General features: G+C 38.2%; 1 protein-coding gene across 1 annotated transcript; it reads right to left on the bottom strand.

Moving 5' to 3' along the window:
- Positions 1-46: 46 nt before the first annotated feature.
- Positions 47-18,739, bottom strand: LOC125021919 (sentrin-specific protease 5-like). Its single transcript, XM_047608116.1, has 12 exons — positions 18,568-18,739; positions 15,723-15,848; positions 14,803-15,486; positions 12,666-12,779; positions 11,452-11,563; positions 11,066-11,213; positions 10,334-10,381; positions 10,133-10,210; positions 7,645-7,782; positions 5,898-5,981; positions 4,806-4,856; positions 47-1,319 (listed from the first exon to the last, which is right to left on the bottom strand). The coding sequence occupies exons 2-12, from the start codon at positions 15,808-15,810 to the stop codon at positions 1,209-1,211; spliced, it is 1,656 nt and encodes a 551-aa protein (XP_047464072.1). The 5' UTR covers positions 15,811-15,848; positions 18,568-18,739; the 3' UTR covers positions 47-1,208.
- Between the last annotated feature and the right edge of the window lie 158 nt (positions 18,740-18,897).

Here is an 18,897-nt window from a genome sequence, read left to right on the forward strand (position 1 = left end):
CAGAACTACAACTTCGCAACAAAACAAGAAAAGCAAAGAAACACAATTATCCACAAATTTGTCTTTATTATAAAAAGGAGAGCAAGGAGAACAATATATCTCCACTGTGGACATAATGTGCCTGTTGTGGTCCTTACCCAAAAGATTTTTTATTTTTATTTTTTTTCAAAGACATACTAACAGAAGATATCTTTTTTTTTTTTTGTACGTACTCCAAAAATAGCACAGATTCGTAGTCCTTTTAACACCGTCTGTTAAAAGAAGCAATTTAGCATATCACCACGTTTACTGATAATACACAGAAAAAGATAAATGCAATCTGTTTTTTTTTTGTTGTTTTTTTTTTTTTTTTTCCTCCGGGGTTGCCGACAGATCCAACCTCGAGAACATGAAGGTGTATTTTTTTATTTTATTTTTTATTTTATTTTAGCAACTGGCAAAAGTGAGTTAAAGAAAGTTTCAGGCAGATGGGCGAATAACGTAGTGTGTCCTTAGTTTCTCTACGCTAGAAAAAAAAATAATAAAAAGTGGGGCAAGTTCCTTTTTCAGAAGAAAATGTTGAAACACTGGCGAACATGTTGTGTAAAATGTCCACAAAACTGGCAGTAGAACGGGACTATTATATCATGGTGGTCAATATTCTTCATTTTTTATTATTATTTTTAAAGATGTGAGCGTAAAGCATTGATTGGATGGATGGATAGATGGATGGATGGATGGATGGAAAACCTACTGGTACCTTTAAACTACAAGCATACACAAAGTGGTTCAAATTATTTTGCCATCTATATATATATATATAAAATAATAAAAAAAATCAGGGTGGACTTCGGGTGATTTAACTCCCCTCCCTCAATATATTTACGCCTCATTTCAGACTGAAACATAAGCAGGATGCATAATTAGCACATTTCCAAAGAGGAAGCTCGTGTTGGCCTCTGTCAACCAGAATAGAACAACCATGACATTTTTAATAGAAGTATGAAAGCAGGGGGGGAAGCAAACACGGACAAAAACCAGGTGAAATAATGACGCCACATAGAGTTTTACGTAACTTCTCTGGATGTTGTCAGAGAGAGAAGAGGAAAAGAAACAAAAAGTTTTTTTGAAAAGTTTTTTTCTAGTCGTCCTCCTTCTTGTTTCCGTCATTGTCCTTCCGTCGTTTTTCTTCTTCTTTTTCTTCAGTGGAGTCGGGGGGGTCGGTTAGGTTACAGGGTGAGCTTGCAGTGACACAGTTCTTTGTACATTTGCCTTCTGAGCCGGGGCATGTCCTGCTGGCCGAAGGTGAAAGGCTGCCCTAGCGCCAGGCATTTGCAGTACTGCAGGGTGGTGGGGGAAAAAAAACAGGAAATTAATAAATTAAGAACACTGCATCAGCTCGGTACTGGTGAAGTCACGCAAGTTACGTATGTAGGTTGCGCTCTATAGAAGGTACGTATGTAGGTTGTGCTTTATAGAAGTTACGTATGTAGGTTGTGCTTTATAGAAGATACGTATGTAGGTTGTGCTCTATAGAAGTTACGTATGTAGGTTGTGCTCTATAGAAGTTACATATGTAGGTTGTGCTTTATAGAAGATACGTATGTAGGTTGCGCTCTATAGAAGATACGTATGTAGGTTGTGATCTATAGAAGGTACGTATGTAGGTTGTGCTCTATAGAAGTTACGTATGTAGGTTGTGCTCTATAGAAGTTACGTATGTAGGTTGTGCTCTATAGAAGTTACGTATGTAGGTTGTGCTCTATAGAAGTTACGTATGTAGGTTGTGCTTTATAGAAGATACGTATGTAGGTTGTGCTCTATAGAAGATACGTATGTAGGTTGCGCTCTATAGAAGATACGTATGTAGGTTGTGATCTATAGAAGGTACGTATGTAGGTTGTGCTTTATAGGAGATACGTATGTAGGTTGTGCTCTATAGAAGTTACGTATGTAGGTTATGCTCTATAGAAGTTACATATGTAGGTTGTGCTTTATAGAAGATACGTATGTAGGTTGCGCTCTATAGAAGATACGTATGTAGGTTGTGATCTATAGAAGGTACGTATGTAGGTTGTGCTCTATAGAAGTTACGTATGTAGGTTGTGCTCTATAGAAGTTACATATGTAGGTTGTGCTTTATAGAAGATACGTATGTAGGTTGCGCTCTATAGAAGATACGTATGTAGGTTGTGATCTATAGAAGGTACGTATGTAGGTTGTGCTCTATAGAAGTTACGTATGTAGGTTGTGCTCTATAGAAGTTACGTATGTAGGTTGTGCTCTATAGAAGGTACGTATGTAGGTTGTGCTTTATAGAAGGTACGTATGTAGGTTGTGCTCTATAGAAGTTACGTATGTAGGTTGTGCTCTATAGAAGGTACGTATGTAGGTTGCGCTTTATAAAAGATACGTATGCTGGGTGACTAAATTACCGCAAAGGAGCAATTTCTAGACAATCAAGCAGGATTCTTTCTAAATCTTCCACAACATATGGATGTGTGGTTGATGATGAATAAGATTTGAAGCACGTCTGACCATCACGCATTTGCAACACCATTATTTTTATTTTGTTTTATTATTTTTTAAAAACACTGCATAAAACACAAGGACGCCTTATGTTACGTATTCTCATACATGCCCATAGATACAGAAGAGTATTAGGGTAATCCATGAGAAACAACAACAAAAAAACATTAGAGAAGGCAGGTTTTCGAACCTTTTCTTGAAATTTCAATACTTTTTTCCTATTTTTTTTTTCCTTTGTTGAAAGTTTGTCTTTTTTCTCCAAATATCGACTTTTATTTCCTCAAAATTCAGATTTTTTCTCAAAATTTTTACTTTTTTCTCAAAATTTTATCATTTTTCTTGAAGTTTTGGCTTTTTTCTCCTCAAAGATCCAACTTTTTTACTTGTAATTTTGTCCTTTTTTTTCCCGTAATTTTGTGTATTTTCTCAGAATTTTCACTTTTTTCTTTGCACAATGAAAAATCAATCTTTCTCTTCAAATTTTTTTCCTCATGGGTGGCCTATGATTAGGGATGTCCCAATCGATACCAAAGCCAATCCAAGCTTCTTCTTCTTCTTCTATTTTTTTTTTTTTTTTTTTTTTTTTTTTTTAAATGTACGAATCGGTATCAGGCTTGATATTATCTATTTCAGGTCGGCCATAAACCAGACCCAAGTCTCTGTGGTGTCAAAGTGTCTGCTTCCACTTCGTTGGGTGGCATCAAATCTACATTCATAAGGTTGAATATCTAGAATGCACCAATTCACTATTTATAAGGTCAAAACTGGTAAAACTCATGGATGTTTCTAAAAGTGCAAATAGCACAAATAATGTACAGGGCCAAAAATAATTTATCAATACCACCTACAATCCAAAAACTTTTTAGAAATCGAGATGGCGATTTAAAATTCACAGGTCAAGAATGAAAAGCTTTTGTGCGTTTCGCTGTGTGGTGTCCAATTATGGATTGTGTTACAGATAGAAGCAATGCTCAGACCTGATGAAATTAAGAATTTTTTTTTATAAAAATATAGTACTGAGTTTGTTGCTGTTGTTATTATTCTGTTTTTGTTTTTATTAGATCACTAAAGTATGGTGTAGAAACTGTTTTCCTTTTGTAAAATATGGAAGCATTTCTGTTAAATAAGTTTTACTTCCTCCAACTCCTTTTCGAATATATTGCATGTTTCTTTGTTCTTTTTTTTTAAAAAAAATGATCCCTTTCTTTTGTATATGTTCAAAATAAATGAAGCCCAAAATATTACAATAAACGAAGAAGACACTTACTACTTCTTCTTCTGTTTTAGTTGTGATTGGCTAGCGTCAAAGCTTCCAAAAATCCAAGAAGAAGAAAAAGCGAAATCATGTAACTAAAAGCTCTTTTAAAGTATTCCGGGACATAGATGTTGTAACCTACATATGCAGCCTACGCTGGTGCAATGCATTTATAATTTCATCAGTCTGGCTTGCTCTTTAACAACTCCACTCAACATCCAACACTAGTCAGCGCCATGGGGTTAATTTTTGTTTCAACAATGGTGAGTGAAACATTAGCCGAAATTTCAAACATACAAATGTACGAACTTCCCTAGTTGACCTTTCCTCTATGTGTTCCACCTTTATTGATCCAAAACAATCAATTCAAAAACTGTGGATCTGGAGAAACTGACAGGAAAACTAAAGAGGAGACATGCTACGACCAAGTGGACCAATCACAGCTCTTCTTGGGTCTACGATGGAGCCGAGGGGTGGGTATTGGCAACGACTTCACGACACGATACTTGAGTCACGATACGATACATTATTGCAATATTACGATATTTCTTTTTCTTTTAAAATCGATGATTAAGAATTTCAAAATCAATATTGTATCAGAAGAAAAAGTATTTCGATATATTGCCATATTGATATTTTTCCCACGACCACGCCATCAATTTGATGCAGAAAATCTAAACCATTGATAAAAATGTCTGGGATGTGTGGAAGAACTTTACTTCGTGGGACAAATTTGTAAATTATGCAATATGGATGTTTGGTGAGGTGGTAGTAACCAGTACTACCAACTTGATTAACAGGAATCTACAGGGGGGGACCTTTAGGACGGTTAATGATCAGGACTCAGATCATTGGGGGGAAAAAAATAGATGGGGACATCCCTAACAAAAATGTACACCAGGATTGGCTGAAAAGCAAATGTGAACAGTCTCAATCTCATAACCTCTGTGGTATTTGGAGAGATTCCACGATGTATGGATGATTAAGAAATTAAGTGCAGCCCATATACACCACCAGTAAGAAGTATGGACAAGAAACTCACCTGTAGCACAAAAGCCCCACAGTCACTGTCATTGTTCTGGCGACCCACATTCTGCAACATTAAACACAGCTTTCAGAAAAAAATTAAATACATCTTATCCAAATACATTTTCTTAAACATTCCTTACGTTAAATCCCGATAAACAGTCCCTGTTCTAGTAAAGAAGCACTTTATTTTAAGAAATGTGAAATGTCAGAATAACAGGAAGATTTATTTCCATTGGGTCAGAAGTTTACAAGCGCCACATGGACATTGCTTTTTTTTTTATGGTTGTTTTGAGGCAGCGGCTTCTTCAATGACTTGTTTTATCGTTTTAACTGTTTCTTTTTCAACCATAGTCTGTGAGAAACGTTGATAAAAAAAAAAGTCGAACTTTCAAAAAAAAGTTTTCGTATAAGGTACTGCTGGTTTAAACGTCTACTTTCAAGTTTTTTCTTGAAATTTTGATTTTCCAAGTGCATGATGGAATTCGGCCCAAGTCCCTCCCACTGACATGGAGGAGGATGAGCTCATGACATATAGCCAGCCACCAGGGGGGGCTCTACTTGCTTTGGCTTCTTTTTGAGGGGTTGTCCCACAGTGTCTTCACATGGGGCTTTTGCTGTTGTTCTGGAACCAACAGTTTACCCTTCGTACCAAAGCAGGTTCACCTCCGGGAGGGTCTAAGGTGTTTGTATCTGTATAATATCATCTGTAAAGGTGATCGTGGAACCTTCGGACATTTGGAAATTACTCCCAGGGATGAAGAAGACTTGTGGAGGTCCATATTTTCTCTTTCCAACCATCTCTATGTTTGATGGAAGACTCAGTGCCTTTAAGCTCCACCTCCATCAACTCACATTATGTCAGTTGGTCAGTGAGGAGCTTCTACAACCATCACGTCCTTTTCTGAAAATCCCCAAGCTGTTCAAAGATGTATGTGAACTTCTGACCCATTGGAGCTGTGATTTATAGGGGTTTTCCTGGTGTTGGCGTGTGAATGTGTATAAATGAATGTGTAGATGTAGAAAAGCTCTGTGCGGACACGAGTCACATTTAGAATTTTAAAAGAGTTTCCTGAATCATTTCCAAATAAAAACATAAAAACGTTACCATTTTGAAAAAGGCTTTCCATCCCGTCAAAAAGTCTCGTTGGCCTTTTTTGATGGCTTCGGCTTGCAGATACTTGAAAATGTGCTGGAACCAACAACAACGAAAAACACACATATATATATATCACAAGCATTTTAACTTAAGTTTTACTCAATAAAATATTTGCAGAGTGAGATGATAATAAAAACAACAGCACAGATTTAACACGATTGTCAGAACACAAAAAAAATATTGCCATCAACACGCCACAAAGGGGTGCTGTGACACTTTTCAAAATAAGGTGTGCCATATTCATTATGAATTAAATTCATTGGAAACTGATCAAATTTTAAAGACTTGATCTTCCGACATTCCTCATTTAATTTTTAATCAATTCAAAAAAAAAATGTTACTGAACAGTAAGATAGCAAGTTATGACTTTATATATATATATTAAAAAAGAAAAATTACATTATTTTCTTTTTTGTTCTTCCGTGTTGTAGATATGTTTGTTTGTTTTTTTTTTACAAATTAAGGCTAATTTAAAAGTACCACTAGACGTTAGAGAAAGTCGGTGCCGTCTCTTTTTTACAAGTTGGGTTAATTTTTGTGGCGACTGAAACTTTTGCCAAAATTAACAGCTGTATCAGATGTTATCACTTTATATCAGACAGGATATAAAGTGATAACATAAGAACGATAACGATAAATAAGTGACAGTCTAACCAGCAGTGGCAATAAATTCAACAATCGTGTAATTTTTTCCGACCCCATTATCTTCCATTAAAATCTCACCTACAAGCAAATATACTGAGACAGTGGAGTTCCAACACCGCTAGTGTATCGAAACCCGGTGTTTGTGTACTTTGTGTGAATCCGTTCCATAAATGCTGTTCTTTATTCTGGAGAGAGTAAGACACAATAACATTTCCTCTATATTCATGGGTTTACGGGTTAAAATGTGCCTCAGCTGGGCTTTATGAGCATGTGCATCGTTAGTTATCTCTATTTTCTGCATTTCCATTTCCCCTAGATTTGCGAAAAACCTAAGTATCACAATAAAAAAGTGGTTACATTTCAAAGAACCTCTCAAATATCTAAAGCTAAAACATTTTTACACTCTCATGAGGTGGTTTTTCAGATGTACCAATATAAAAGTTAATTTGATGACACAGGGGGTCATGTGACCAGTTCATTTGAAGTCATTCTTCCTCAAAGTGAAGAGAATTTAAGAGAACACCTGGTCACAAAACACCTTTCAACCCATGAGACACGTAAAAAGCGCAATTGTACTTCATAGAAATTTCAGAAATATCGCTTTTAATTTGCAAAAAAATAAAAAATTATAATGGAAATGCAGCTACTGTCAATAATGTCCAACATACTGACCAGGATTGGTCTTAGCTGTTGGTCTAAAATTCCTTCTTTCTTCTAATCATTTCTCTGTTCGTGTCGAACAGAAACATTATCTGACTAAACCATCTTTCAACCCTTCAACACCAAAGGCCAGACGTTGTTTCTTTGTTCATCTTGACTATAAAAAGGTGCGGAACTTTCAATATCTGGTAGTTATCTAGAATTTACTGCATGTCATAAGAGTGTAAAAACCTACCAGGAGAGGCAGAAGTCAAATTTCCATAACATCATCACATTGGCTTTAAAGTGCTTTCAGAAACCTTTGGGATTTTATTACATGATTACGATAATGAATCTGTTTTTACAGGGTTCAAACAACCTTGTTAAACCTTTGAGTCTGTTTACGTCCTACCTTTGGGCATCGCCTGTTGAGGGTCCGCTGAGAGTCGAAGTACGTGATGGCGCGACGAGGAATGTCGACACTGACCAGCGACCAGTGAACTTCCAGATGGATGGGGATCAACAACAGATCCTTCTGAAAGATGTCGACCTGGTGAACGAAACGAACCATCAGTGCATTTATTTGAGGCACTTTCTTATAGCCAACATTTCGCTCCAAAAAAATTACTTACTGTTGCATAACCGCATCACAATTTACTACCCTCTTGTAACCTTAGCGGACAAAAACGTCCATGCCCAAAAACTGCTATGGAAACTAGATTAATGTTTTACACACACCTCATAAAAAGCCTGCTACACAAGCACAAAAACGAATGAAATAACATTTTATGCATAGGCCCTTTAACAGGGATATGGCTGATTTTAGTGTTGAACACCAAAAATTACAAATTTGACCATTTTTCCCATAAATTAAACATTAATATTGCAAAATGAATGATTTTATTGTGTCACTGCTGAGAGATTAAAAAATGCAGTTATAATGGAAGTCAATGGGATTTTTTGTGCCAGGCTAGTAAATTTTAAATCTGATGCTACTAGGGATGTCACAATTACAGTCTTACGATTATTGTCAGAGAATTTATCACGATATTACGATAATCACGATTATTACACGTGGATTAATTTCACAACCTTATTCATATGTAAAATCACATCCTTAAAGGTCTAAAAGTTCCCTTTATTTCTATCTTTAGATGCCAAAATATGATTATATTACTAATTATATGACCCAATATTTGAATTTGTATATTTAAGTATCTATTTATATAGGACCAATCATTAATCCCCAAGGAGAATTGTTTAAGTCATCAATTGTCATCTATACCAGATGTTTAAGGTTATTTTTTTATGACTACATGGCGTATTCTTCTACACATCACTGCACACACACTGACACTGTAGACCGTCCGACAACCCAAAAAAAAGAAAGAAAGAAAGAAAAAAGCGATCGACCTCATGCTGCACTGAAAGCCGAACCCGTGTCTTACTTGTACACAATTAATGGCGAGTGACGCGCTAACATTTAATTTAAAGTCAATGCAACATTAGAAAAACATTGACGTATTTTAATGTTACTGTGTATTTACCTTAATATTGACATACAAAGTCGTGTGATTGTCCCGTAGGTGGTGAAAGATGTCAGATGTGTTTGACTACTACTTTGACCGCAATGTTTTATAACACGATTTACTACCTGCTGGCGAGCCATCATCAAAAATGACACGCTGGTGGTTTTACCTGTATCCAAAATATTCCCGTACGGCTGATTTGACAGGATTGGTCATGGGGAATAACTCATCTGCAGGGATCAAAAGAAAGCAACACACGCGGGCGCGGCAACATGTGGGTGTTGCGTAACTTTGTTTTCGTTCCGTTTATGGTTTGATGGTATTCAGGAAACGATAAATTAATCGTAGCACTTAATATCGCAATTAATTGCGAAGTCAAGTAATCGTGACATCCCTAGATGCTACAAAAAAAACTAATAATACAATCACAATACCTCACAACATTAATTTTATGGAAAACAGGTAATTTTTTATGATTCTTTCATAAAAAAACAACAGTGACTTCAAGTAATCACACTGACATTTAAAGGGTTAAAATCCTCAAAATGGTTGAATTTTTGGTAGTTTTGTAAAATGCTGTAGTGGTTTAAGATATTTATGTGTTTATAGCAGTTTTTGGACATGGACCTTTTTGTCTGCTAAGGTTACATGGTAAAATTTTTCTACAGTGTTCCATTGACCTATTTTTTCCCCCAAAAAATTCTGTAGAGAGGCCATTTTTTTTTTTTTTTAAATTTATTTATTTTTTTAAATGGGACTGCAATGTATGTATTTATTTATTTATTTATTTTTACCTCTACTGGCCTGCTGTACATGTTTTCCTTTAGGAGCAATAAAAAAAGTTGTTCACAAAAAAAATTGTGTAGAGAAAGACTCTACTCTACACACAAAAAATTGTGCCATATGCACTAGAACAGCTAAATAAAGAGAAGAATTTTTGCCCGAGGGTTAAAGTCCTGCTGGAGGAAAATTCCTGAAGCAAAGGCCTGGAAGATCATACCTATTTAGTGTGACATATATTTAAGTAGACTAGTAGTTGTACCAACATCTATACCTGATATTACCAGTTTTAAATCAAATAACACAATATTTATCGTCACATAACATAGAACCAAACATATATGACTCCAGACGTGTTCAATGTTCTCTCAATGAGAAAATAAATAAAATGTAAAAAATTTGGACTCAAGAAGTTTGAAATGAATTCATGTTTCGATTATAAAACCTTTCTTTGTGATTTAAATTGTCAACAATCCTCAATGTTTACACATATATAAAGAGAGAGATAAAAATATATATATATGCGTCAAACAATACTTTGGAAAAATCTCAGTTAAAATGTTGTGAAAAGCGGTTCCTACATCCACTTACATTTTTTGTCCACCGTTTGACTCCTTCATAGCCTTTTGTCCTTAGCTTATCATAAAAGAAGCTGTTGAAAAAATGCACCTGAGGAAGGAAAAGACAGTCATAAGAATCTCTCTGAATTAGCACTAGCTGCTTTTATTTGACTTCATTCTGACTCAAGCTCCAGAAACATTTTAACAGACTGGCACACTTTAATGTTCCTACCTTATCTGGCACCGAGTCCATGACCAGGTCTCCATACATGTTCATAATCTGAACAGAACGGAAATAACACGACAAGTAAGTAGTAAGTAATATGTACCAGTTCGCTTCTTGTGACCTGTACATTCAGGCAGCACCTGAAAACCAGTCACGCCAGTGTGTTGATGGAAGTTGGGGGTTTTCAGGTGCCGCGTGGCGTCTTTGGCAGTGGTGTTTTGCCGGAATATAGTCCCAAGTCTATATCTGCCCTAGACAATCCCTTTGTGTTAATTGCATTTGTACTTGATGTGAATGAAGATGTCACAAGAAGTAATTTGGAAAAGTCTTCAATCACTTTTGCAAACAACTGGCTAACTGACAACACTACATTACAGCATCTGTGCTAAGTTAAAGTGAACAGCTGCGCTGCCGGATTAGGACAATGCTTGGACCAATTTAAATGTGGGGAATACGGTGAGTGACTAAATTTCACATACGGGTGGCGTATCCCTTTAAGTTGTCCAGTTAAAGTCGGATTAAGGCAATAATTAGTTTTTTTCATGTGCATGTTCAGAGTCTTGGCCAAGACCAAGCATGAGCTCCAAAACGTTCCTGAGCAGCTTTCACTTCACTTTGTTATGTCCTAAATAGGCAAAAAAATGCTAGAATGCTACGAGGTTAAAACCATCGCATTGCATTCAGATGAGGTTACAACTACCAGGACTGTGAGTGAAGTCTGTGTATTCCCTGTCGTACCTGGTCATTGAGCCAGTTCTGTCCGTACAAAGTGCCGAGGTCGTCCATGGTCAGGACGTGGCGTTTGTAGTTGACTCTGAACGTTTTAGCCATGACTGATCCCGACGACCGTTGGAAGGATTGTATTAGATGTTGGACCACTGCTTTCCTAATGGACGTAGAGCAACAACAGAGCAAACAAATGGACGTATTAGCAACATATTCACTGCTAATCCGACATTGGTATTGGTGCTGATATTAAAGAAAATTCTAGATCGGCTATCGGTGACGATGGGCCCGACCCATAGAGGCAGGTCTATTCATTCCAATTCCAACTTAACCAAGCATCTCCAGAAATTAACGTTTATTTTTTTGAAAGTCTGCCAACCTAGCTGACGATTTCTGACCTGTGCGGCTGTGAGAAGCTCTCGCCGAAGATGTCCTGAAGCTTTTCCACAATGTCGTCCACGTGGATGGGGATCAAACTGCCATACTGCTGTAGGGATTCTTCAAGAATACCTCCAGACACAAGATACACACAAGACAGTATAAACAAAACAGAATCTATGCGTTTGTCATGTGATCAAAGCATCTTGTGACAACAGACCATCCAGGTGTGTATTTTACAGATTTAACCAATACCAATTACGATACACATTGCCTAAATGACAAGCCAAGAACCAAACCACTATCAAACTACTTTTTTTGGCACTTGGACATGATGAATGACACAATGAGTTTCGGTTTTTTATAGCGATGTCCTGATACAGGCATTTCTAAAATGATCTGATCTTCCTGTCAAAGCTCTCACTATCGTATTTTGGATTAACTGCTGGCCTCTTAGAGATGCTAAGTGGACAACCTTATGTAAACTAGTTTATGCACTTGTGACATAAGGTTGTCCAATTAGCATCTCAGTATACTTGGCTAGAGATGTTCCTCCAGTCCTCATCAAATGTGCCAACTAATTATAACCTCAAGGTTAGTTCCGGTAGCACTGGAAGACAATTTAATGCCACCCAGTTAGAGTTTACCGTCGGGGTTCATAGACGAGTATAGCTGGGTGTCATTTGCATAGCAGTGGACATTTACGGAGTGTTTCCTGATAATACTGCATAAGGAAAGCATGTATATAATGTGAAAAGCAGTGGTCCTAGCACAAAACCCTGTGGAACCCCATGATCAACTTTTTGTCTAAGTGGAAGAATCCTAATTGACATATTGGAAGCAGTCTGAAAAATAAAACTGAAATATTTTTTATCCAGTTCTTTGAGGCATTTCTGTGAAACTGAACTCAGTTTCAAAATGATCGGTACCAGGCTTCAGCCAAGCCCAACTTTTGTAGTTATTTATTTTAGGCCTACCATGAAGCAAAGCCACATCCCTGTAGTGTCAAAGCCAAAAACCTGGACATGCCTAGCTTGTTATGTTCATCACAGACCGCGTTAAACCAATCACACCATGAAGCCATATCAGTAGGAGTGTGGGGAACAGGAAACAACTGCATGTAGCTAAGCTAATTATGTAGTTAAGCATATAAGCAAGTTTATTGTCTTTAATCTTTTTATGGAGGATTTGTGCATAAAAGTAAATGAGAGATATCACAAGAGCTAATCCATACCACTGACGCAACTCGTGTGCTCCTCAGTAAGGGCCAGCTCCACGGGTTTAACCTCCATCTGCCACCTCGCTCTGTCCTCTTGCTTGTCTGAAGAACAGCCATTTATCTGCTTATCTGTCAGAGAAAAGAAAATAAATTACACATTCGATTGGGATGATGAGATAACACGCAGAAGATTCAGTTACTCCACAGATGACACTGATTACCGCGACCGTGAAAGAGCAGGTACAGTGACAGTGATTCTCTTTCTTTGACTACAGCTCTGAATGATGCAAAACCTCACATGCAAACCAAGACGTACTCCACTAAATATTGGTGGGAAAAAAATATCGATATGGCAACATATTTGCGATACTTTTTCTTTCAATACAATATCGAGTTTGAATGTCTTAATATCGATTTTAAAAGAAAAAGTCGTGTTTTGGGCCGATTGTGAAAAACTTCTCCATTTGAAATGGATCATTTGGATTGATTTTGTTTTTTTCCCCTCACTTTGTCCAATGAATTATCACTGATGTCATCTGATGTACAACTTGTTGCTGCATTTAAATTTTCTCAATGAACTATGTAGAATATATTGCAAAATATGGTGACAGTAATGCACCTAAAATTTGTTTCCCCAATCGCCATAAAATGAAAGAACATCATTCACATCACGTGACAAGGTAAAAAGCGATGGCTCTGCAGAACCAGTGGTCGATTTACTGTGTTTCTTACACAAGTTCTTATCTCTTGTTTAGAAACTCAATACAATTGCTTTCGTTTACATGAAACCACGAACTCCTACTTTTTCTAGACCAAAAAATGGATAATGGCATCGGGATCAATAAAATCCTATCAATTGTTTTCTGTTTTGTTTTCGCAAAATCTTTGGTTGATCAGACAGTTGTTATACATTTTTTTTTATTTTTACATTTTTTTAATCTATGTATCTGCCACTCTACAAAACATACATTTGAAACCATGTGTTATCTGAATACATTAATGTTGAATACAAAATGATAACATAATGTATATTTATAAATAGCACTAGTTTAATATAGAACACATATAGTAGGTAGGGGATCTCTACTTAATATCTTCATCAGTTTTGGATCCTGAAAAACATTGAAGACCCCTGATGTATCGTATCGTGACTCGAGTATCGTGATATGTATCGTATCATGAAGTCATTGCCAATACCCACCCCTTAGTTGTCAGGCTAAAGCGGGAGGTCAACGTAAACCTGCTTTACTACTAGTGTGGGATTATTCTACATCACAGTATAATAGTCTTTTAGTCTTTATTTTAATCTTTAGTCAATCTCCTGCAATAAACCAATCAACCAATAGAAGATGTTGTGAACATGTGATAATGCATGGGGGAAAAAATACCTTGAATTTAACCTTGTATCTCAAAAATAACCCTGGAAATGAACTTCCCACCCTTGTAAACATACAAAAAGAGGTATAACATGACCATCTGCATTGTCAAGATCAAAAGTTGAAAATGGGTAAAGATGGACTCTGACGCCATCTTGAATTCTCCCAATGAAATTATATGGGCATGTTATATATTTTCTGAAACCTTATAGTCAGGTGAATGTTGTGGTACTTGTGTTTTGTGTTTCTGATGTTCCTATGTCCTACAGGATTAAAAGAAAGAACATAGTTTAGGCGTAAAATGTGAAAAAATTAATGCTTTTGATGGTTTGATGAGCTGCAGTCACCTCCATATTTATCAGACAGGTTCACAACTGGGTTTAAATGGAAGCTTAGAAGGTCCCCTTTAAAATGATACCAAACACAATATTATTGAACATTGAGAAAAGTCCTAATCATGAGGGTAAAACAGATTATGCACATGCGTCTAACACACAGTTTTCCTTAGGGGGTGGTTAACTTCATGAGCTGATAGCCAAGATTTAGCTACTCACCTGGAAAGGCTATCATACAAAAAAATTATCTACAGACATATATCTATCCAAAAAATATAGGTAGCCTTCGTCCCTTTGACTGATACCAAAATCCGGTCTGGCCCATGGACTAAGGGTAGTTAGTAAGTGATGAACAAACGAGTTTAGAATAAGAATCTTATCCAATCAGGTGATTTTAAAGGTAAAGAGCCAATCAACCGAAGTAAACGTAGACATCAGTACCTCTCTCAGATACTGTGAACCGCTCGTCGTTGCTGTCGTCCTCGTCGTGGTACGTCGACTGCCGATGCCTTTTTATCCTTCGCTGCTTGCCGCCGTGCGCGTTGTACCTTTGCCCTCGGCCGCTCCATCGGTGCGCTAGCGAGCAAACCCACCGGGCTCGCTGGCGCCAGCTTTTCCAATGCTGCGTGAGTCGGAATCCAAGGCCCCCGTGGGTTCGTAAACGCTGCAAGCGCCGGAGCCTCTTGAGAGCCCGGTACCGGCTGAGGTTGGACATGAACAACTCCCGTGCGTCCGCCGCCGCCGCCGGGGACACGGCGTCCTCCACGGGGACCACTTTTTCTACCTTCTGCTGCTGTCCGTGAGGTTGTTGGTGTTGCGGTACAGGGTACTGGGCAAGAAAATCGGGGATGTCCCACTCCTCTGCCTCCTCCTGGTCTCCATCTTCCTCGCCGTCCTCTTCCTCGTCCTCATTGTTCTCCCAGCCTTTGCCCTCAAACTCGCCAACGTCCTCCCCGTCGAGATTGTTCACTTCTTCCTCCTCGTCCCCTATCGCCTCAATCACACCTATCCCGTCCTCCTCGCCGACATACTCGCCTACTTTTTCTTTGCCGAGTCTGAACTGGACGGGGCTGGACACACTGTGACCCGACACTGGGACTATGAGGTGGTCTCCGGGTATCCCACCTACATGCAAAGATGAGCACATAAAGTAAAATAACTTCAAAGCAACTTCATATATACTTATATCAATATGCTCAACACAAAACCCATGAGAAAAGTATCTTAAAAGTTATGTAACTGCACTTCGAGGCCGTTTTAAAAGGTGGTATTTCTTCCGTTTCTTCGCGATAAAGTGCAGCCTAAACGTTGCGAAACCTGCCGACATCATTCTAGTATACAAACACAAGTAAAGCTCCCACCTCCTCCTGTGTCGTCCTGGCCCACAGTGGTCAGACCCAGGTCTCCCTGCCAGCGGTTCTGGGCCAGACTGCCACCACTGTCACGCATTATCCAAGGACAGCCCACGACCTGCGCCAGCTCGTCACCTACAACCAACAAACAAACAGTGAGGTTCCAGTCAAAAGTCCGGACATTCAGTCTTCATCACTAGTTGCCGGCTTTCGCTTTGATGCTTTGCAAACTCTTTGCATTTTCTCAATCGGGTGTGAATTTGTGGAGTTTCTTGTCTTCTGTGTGTGTTCAACACCTTCAGTTCACCTTCTAGTTACTGCACCACAACCCTCTATAGAGAATAGTCCAATTTAAGTGCTGTTCTAATCCATATTAGTCCCGACCCAACACAGACCCCACAAATGTGACTATTCATCGAGGCGTGTGCATCAGCAAGAGTCGGTTCTTTTGAAGAATCATGTATCAAAAAACAATTCCAGTTGGTTTTAATACTTTTCTGGAAGCCAAGGTCTGACAATGTCCACCACCCTCTACACAACAACACCTAATGGGTTTATTGTGCGTCATATTTATACATTTTATATATTTATATCTATATTTATTTATTATATTATACATTGGCCGGCCCAAGAAAAAAAAATGCCCCTGCTTTTACTGAGTAGACAGATAGAAGCCTCCTATTGGATAATTCTTCCATGGCTGATTATCTTTCAACTGGAAACAGGTTATTTAACCCCAACAGCTTCTCATTTCTTAAACAACCACATGGAAAGACGCATCCTGTGGTGGTGGTGAAAAAGATGGTAGTCGATTCTGGTTGATGTTTACGAAGAGTCAAATAACTTATATGCACCAAGCAGAGAAGACTTCTAAAGAGATTGAAGCAGAAACTACTAAAACCGGGTTAAGAACCGTCCAACGCTGCATTATTAAAAACTGGAAGGATGGTGGGGAACCATCGTCTTCCAGGAAGAAATGACCCTGATTGATGGTGATGGACGATCACTTTAATGTTTGATGAAATCAAATGGAAGGAAACCAGCAGTAGAACTCAGGGCTGTTTAATGGTGAAAGTAAAAGCATTTCCACATGTGCCGTGTAAAAGGAAGTAAAGGGATTGGGACTGAACAGCTGTGTAGCCTTAAGAAAACCACGAATCAGTGAGGACAACTGGGAAAAAAAGGTTTCAATCTGCCAGGGAGCAGAAAAACTGGACTCTGGAGACATGGAAGAAGGTCATGTGGTCTGATGGGTCCAGCTTGACCCTGTTCCAGAGACGATGGGGCAACAGGGTTAGAAGAGAAGTGGATGACATGATGCACCCAACATGCCTGGTTCCTACTGTACCGGCCTGTGGGGGCAGCGCTGTGATCTGGGGTTAATGTAGCTGCTCAGGTCCCGGTTTAACAACATTCTGCCCAAAGAACGAAGTCAGACGACAACCTGAATGTACTGAGTGACCAGGTTACTCCTTTTTTGAGTTTTTTTGGCATATTAAAGGGTGATAATATCAGGATTCATGGGTTCAGAGAGTGATTCACGGAGCACGAGACCAGATCAATTGATCGGCTTTGATCAGTATATACTGTGTATCTTTGCATAATTTTTTTTAATATACTTTATGTATATTTATACATATATGTTTGCGTATTCTTAGAGACCACTATAAATTTATAAATTCAGCACAATTGATCTTGAGATGGCCGGGCTAGTAACACAACATAGTGACAACTCCAGATCTTTTTTGTCTTTTCATTTGTTTTAGTGCAAAGAACAAAAAGTACATTAGGTAAGTTTTTATATTTAATAAATGATCCTTCAACAAATAAATAAATAAATAAAATTACTCATTCTTAAGAACAATGAGTGTAATTTGGGCTCATTGTTGTCTGTCGTTTAGTCCTGTTCACTTCTCTGACTAAAACATTGGACAAATTAAGAACAGAAGTTATTTTCACAGGAAAAATCACAGTTTCTATGTATATTTCCGCACATTAATTCATGCCACGGGCCAGATCAGACCCTGCTGTGGGCCGCTTTTGGCCCGCGGGCCCTTCGTTTGACACCTGTGCTGTAGTTCGTCCGGGTCCTTCTCCCTCAGTAATGATGCTACACGACACTGAATTTCACACCAGATAAATAAAGTCATGTAATCTATCCAGCTTTTTTATTTATTGTGGTTTACTACATCACTCCATAGGTCTTTATTAATAACATACAGGCTGGATTAAGATAAACCATCTAATGAGAAGGATATACATATACAGCATGTATGCATATATAGACTTATATATAGATATAGATATATATAGATAGATATGTGATGCATACATCCCTGTCAGTGCAGGATGTCCAGTTTACATTTGCATTCATTTCACACTTACATGAGCCTCCAGAGTTTTTTTTCTCGGTGGAAACTGGTGGAAAATAATTGCTCAAATGTCGACTTTGCAATTTTTTCATTAAAACACTGAATAATATCATATCCCGTGTCACATTTCTTCTGTTTTCTTGCAGGAAACTCTCCACACCGAAGCTAATTTAACCACATAGCAACATAGGCGTCACAGCTTCACCACGGAAGACTGAAAAAAACTCGCGCTAACTGCACATTTTGCGTTTGTTTTCTCATCAGTAACCTGCATCGTGCAGTATGTAACAAACGCAGACATCTTAAAACGACCAGAGCTCCTCGCTCACCCCGTTATTATTTGTTATCTGCCCGTGCTAACACGCTAGCCGTTAGCCGTGTTGTCTTCGGCTAGCTCGGCGCTAGCTACGTAGGAAAACAGCATGCTAGCATTAACATCAAAATAAAAAATAAAAAATGCGTTAGGGCAACGTTACGCTTACCGTAAATCCGCAGACTTATAAGAATGTGTGTCGAGCTGCTTCCGACTTGGTGTGGAGCGTATTTCTTTCAGTATTACGTTAGAACCAAAACAAATGCTAGCTGCTTTTAAACCTCATTCAATGAACTCAGGTGTGGAGGAGCCGGAAGTCTCTTCTTCTTCTCCTGCTGCTTCTTTTCTTCACTTCCTCCTCCTGCTTCTTCTTCTGCGTCTGCTTCTATGTATGTCTGTCTGTACCACTGGTCTGTACTAGACTAGAGCTACATTACCCGCACTTAGTGTTGGATGTGCACAACCATTTTATTTAGTTATAAATTTAAAGTTTATTTAT

The sequence above is a fragment of the Mugil cephalus genome, chromosome 1 (assembly GCF_022458985.1).
Source record: "Mugil cephalus isolate CIBA_MC_2020 chromosome 1, CIBA_Mcephalus_1.1, whole genome shotgun sequence".
Classification (NCBI taxonomy): Eukaryota; Metazoa; Chordata; class Actinopteri; order Mugiliformes; family Mugilidae; genus Mugil; species Mugil cephalus.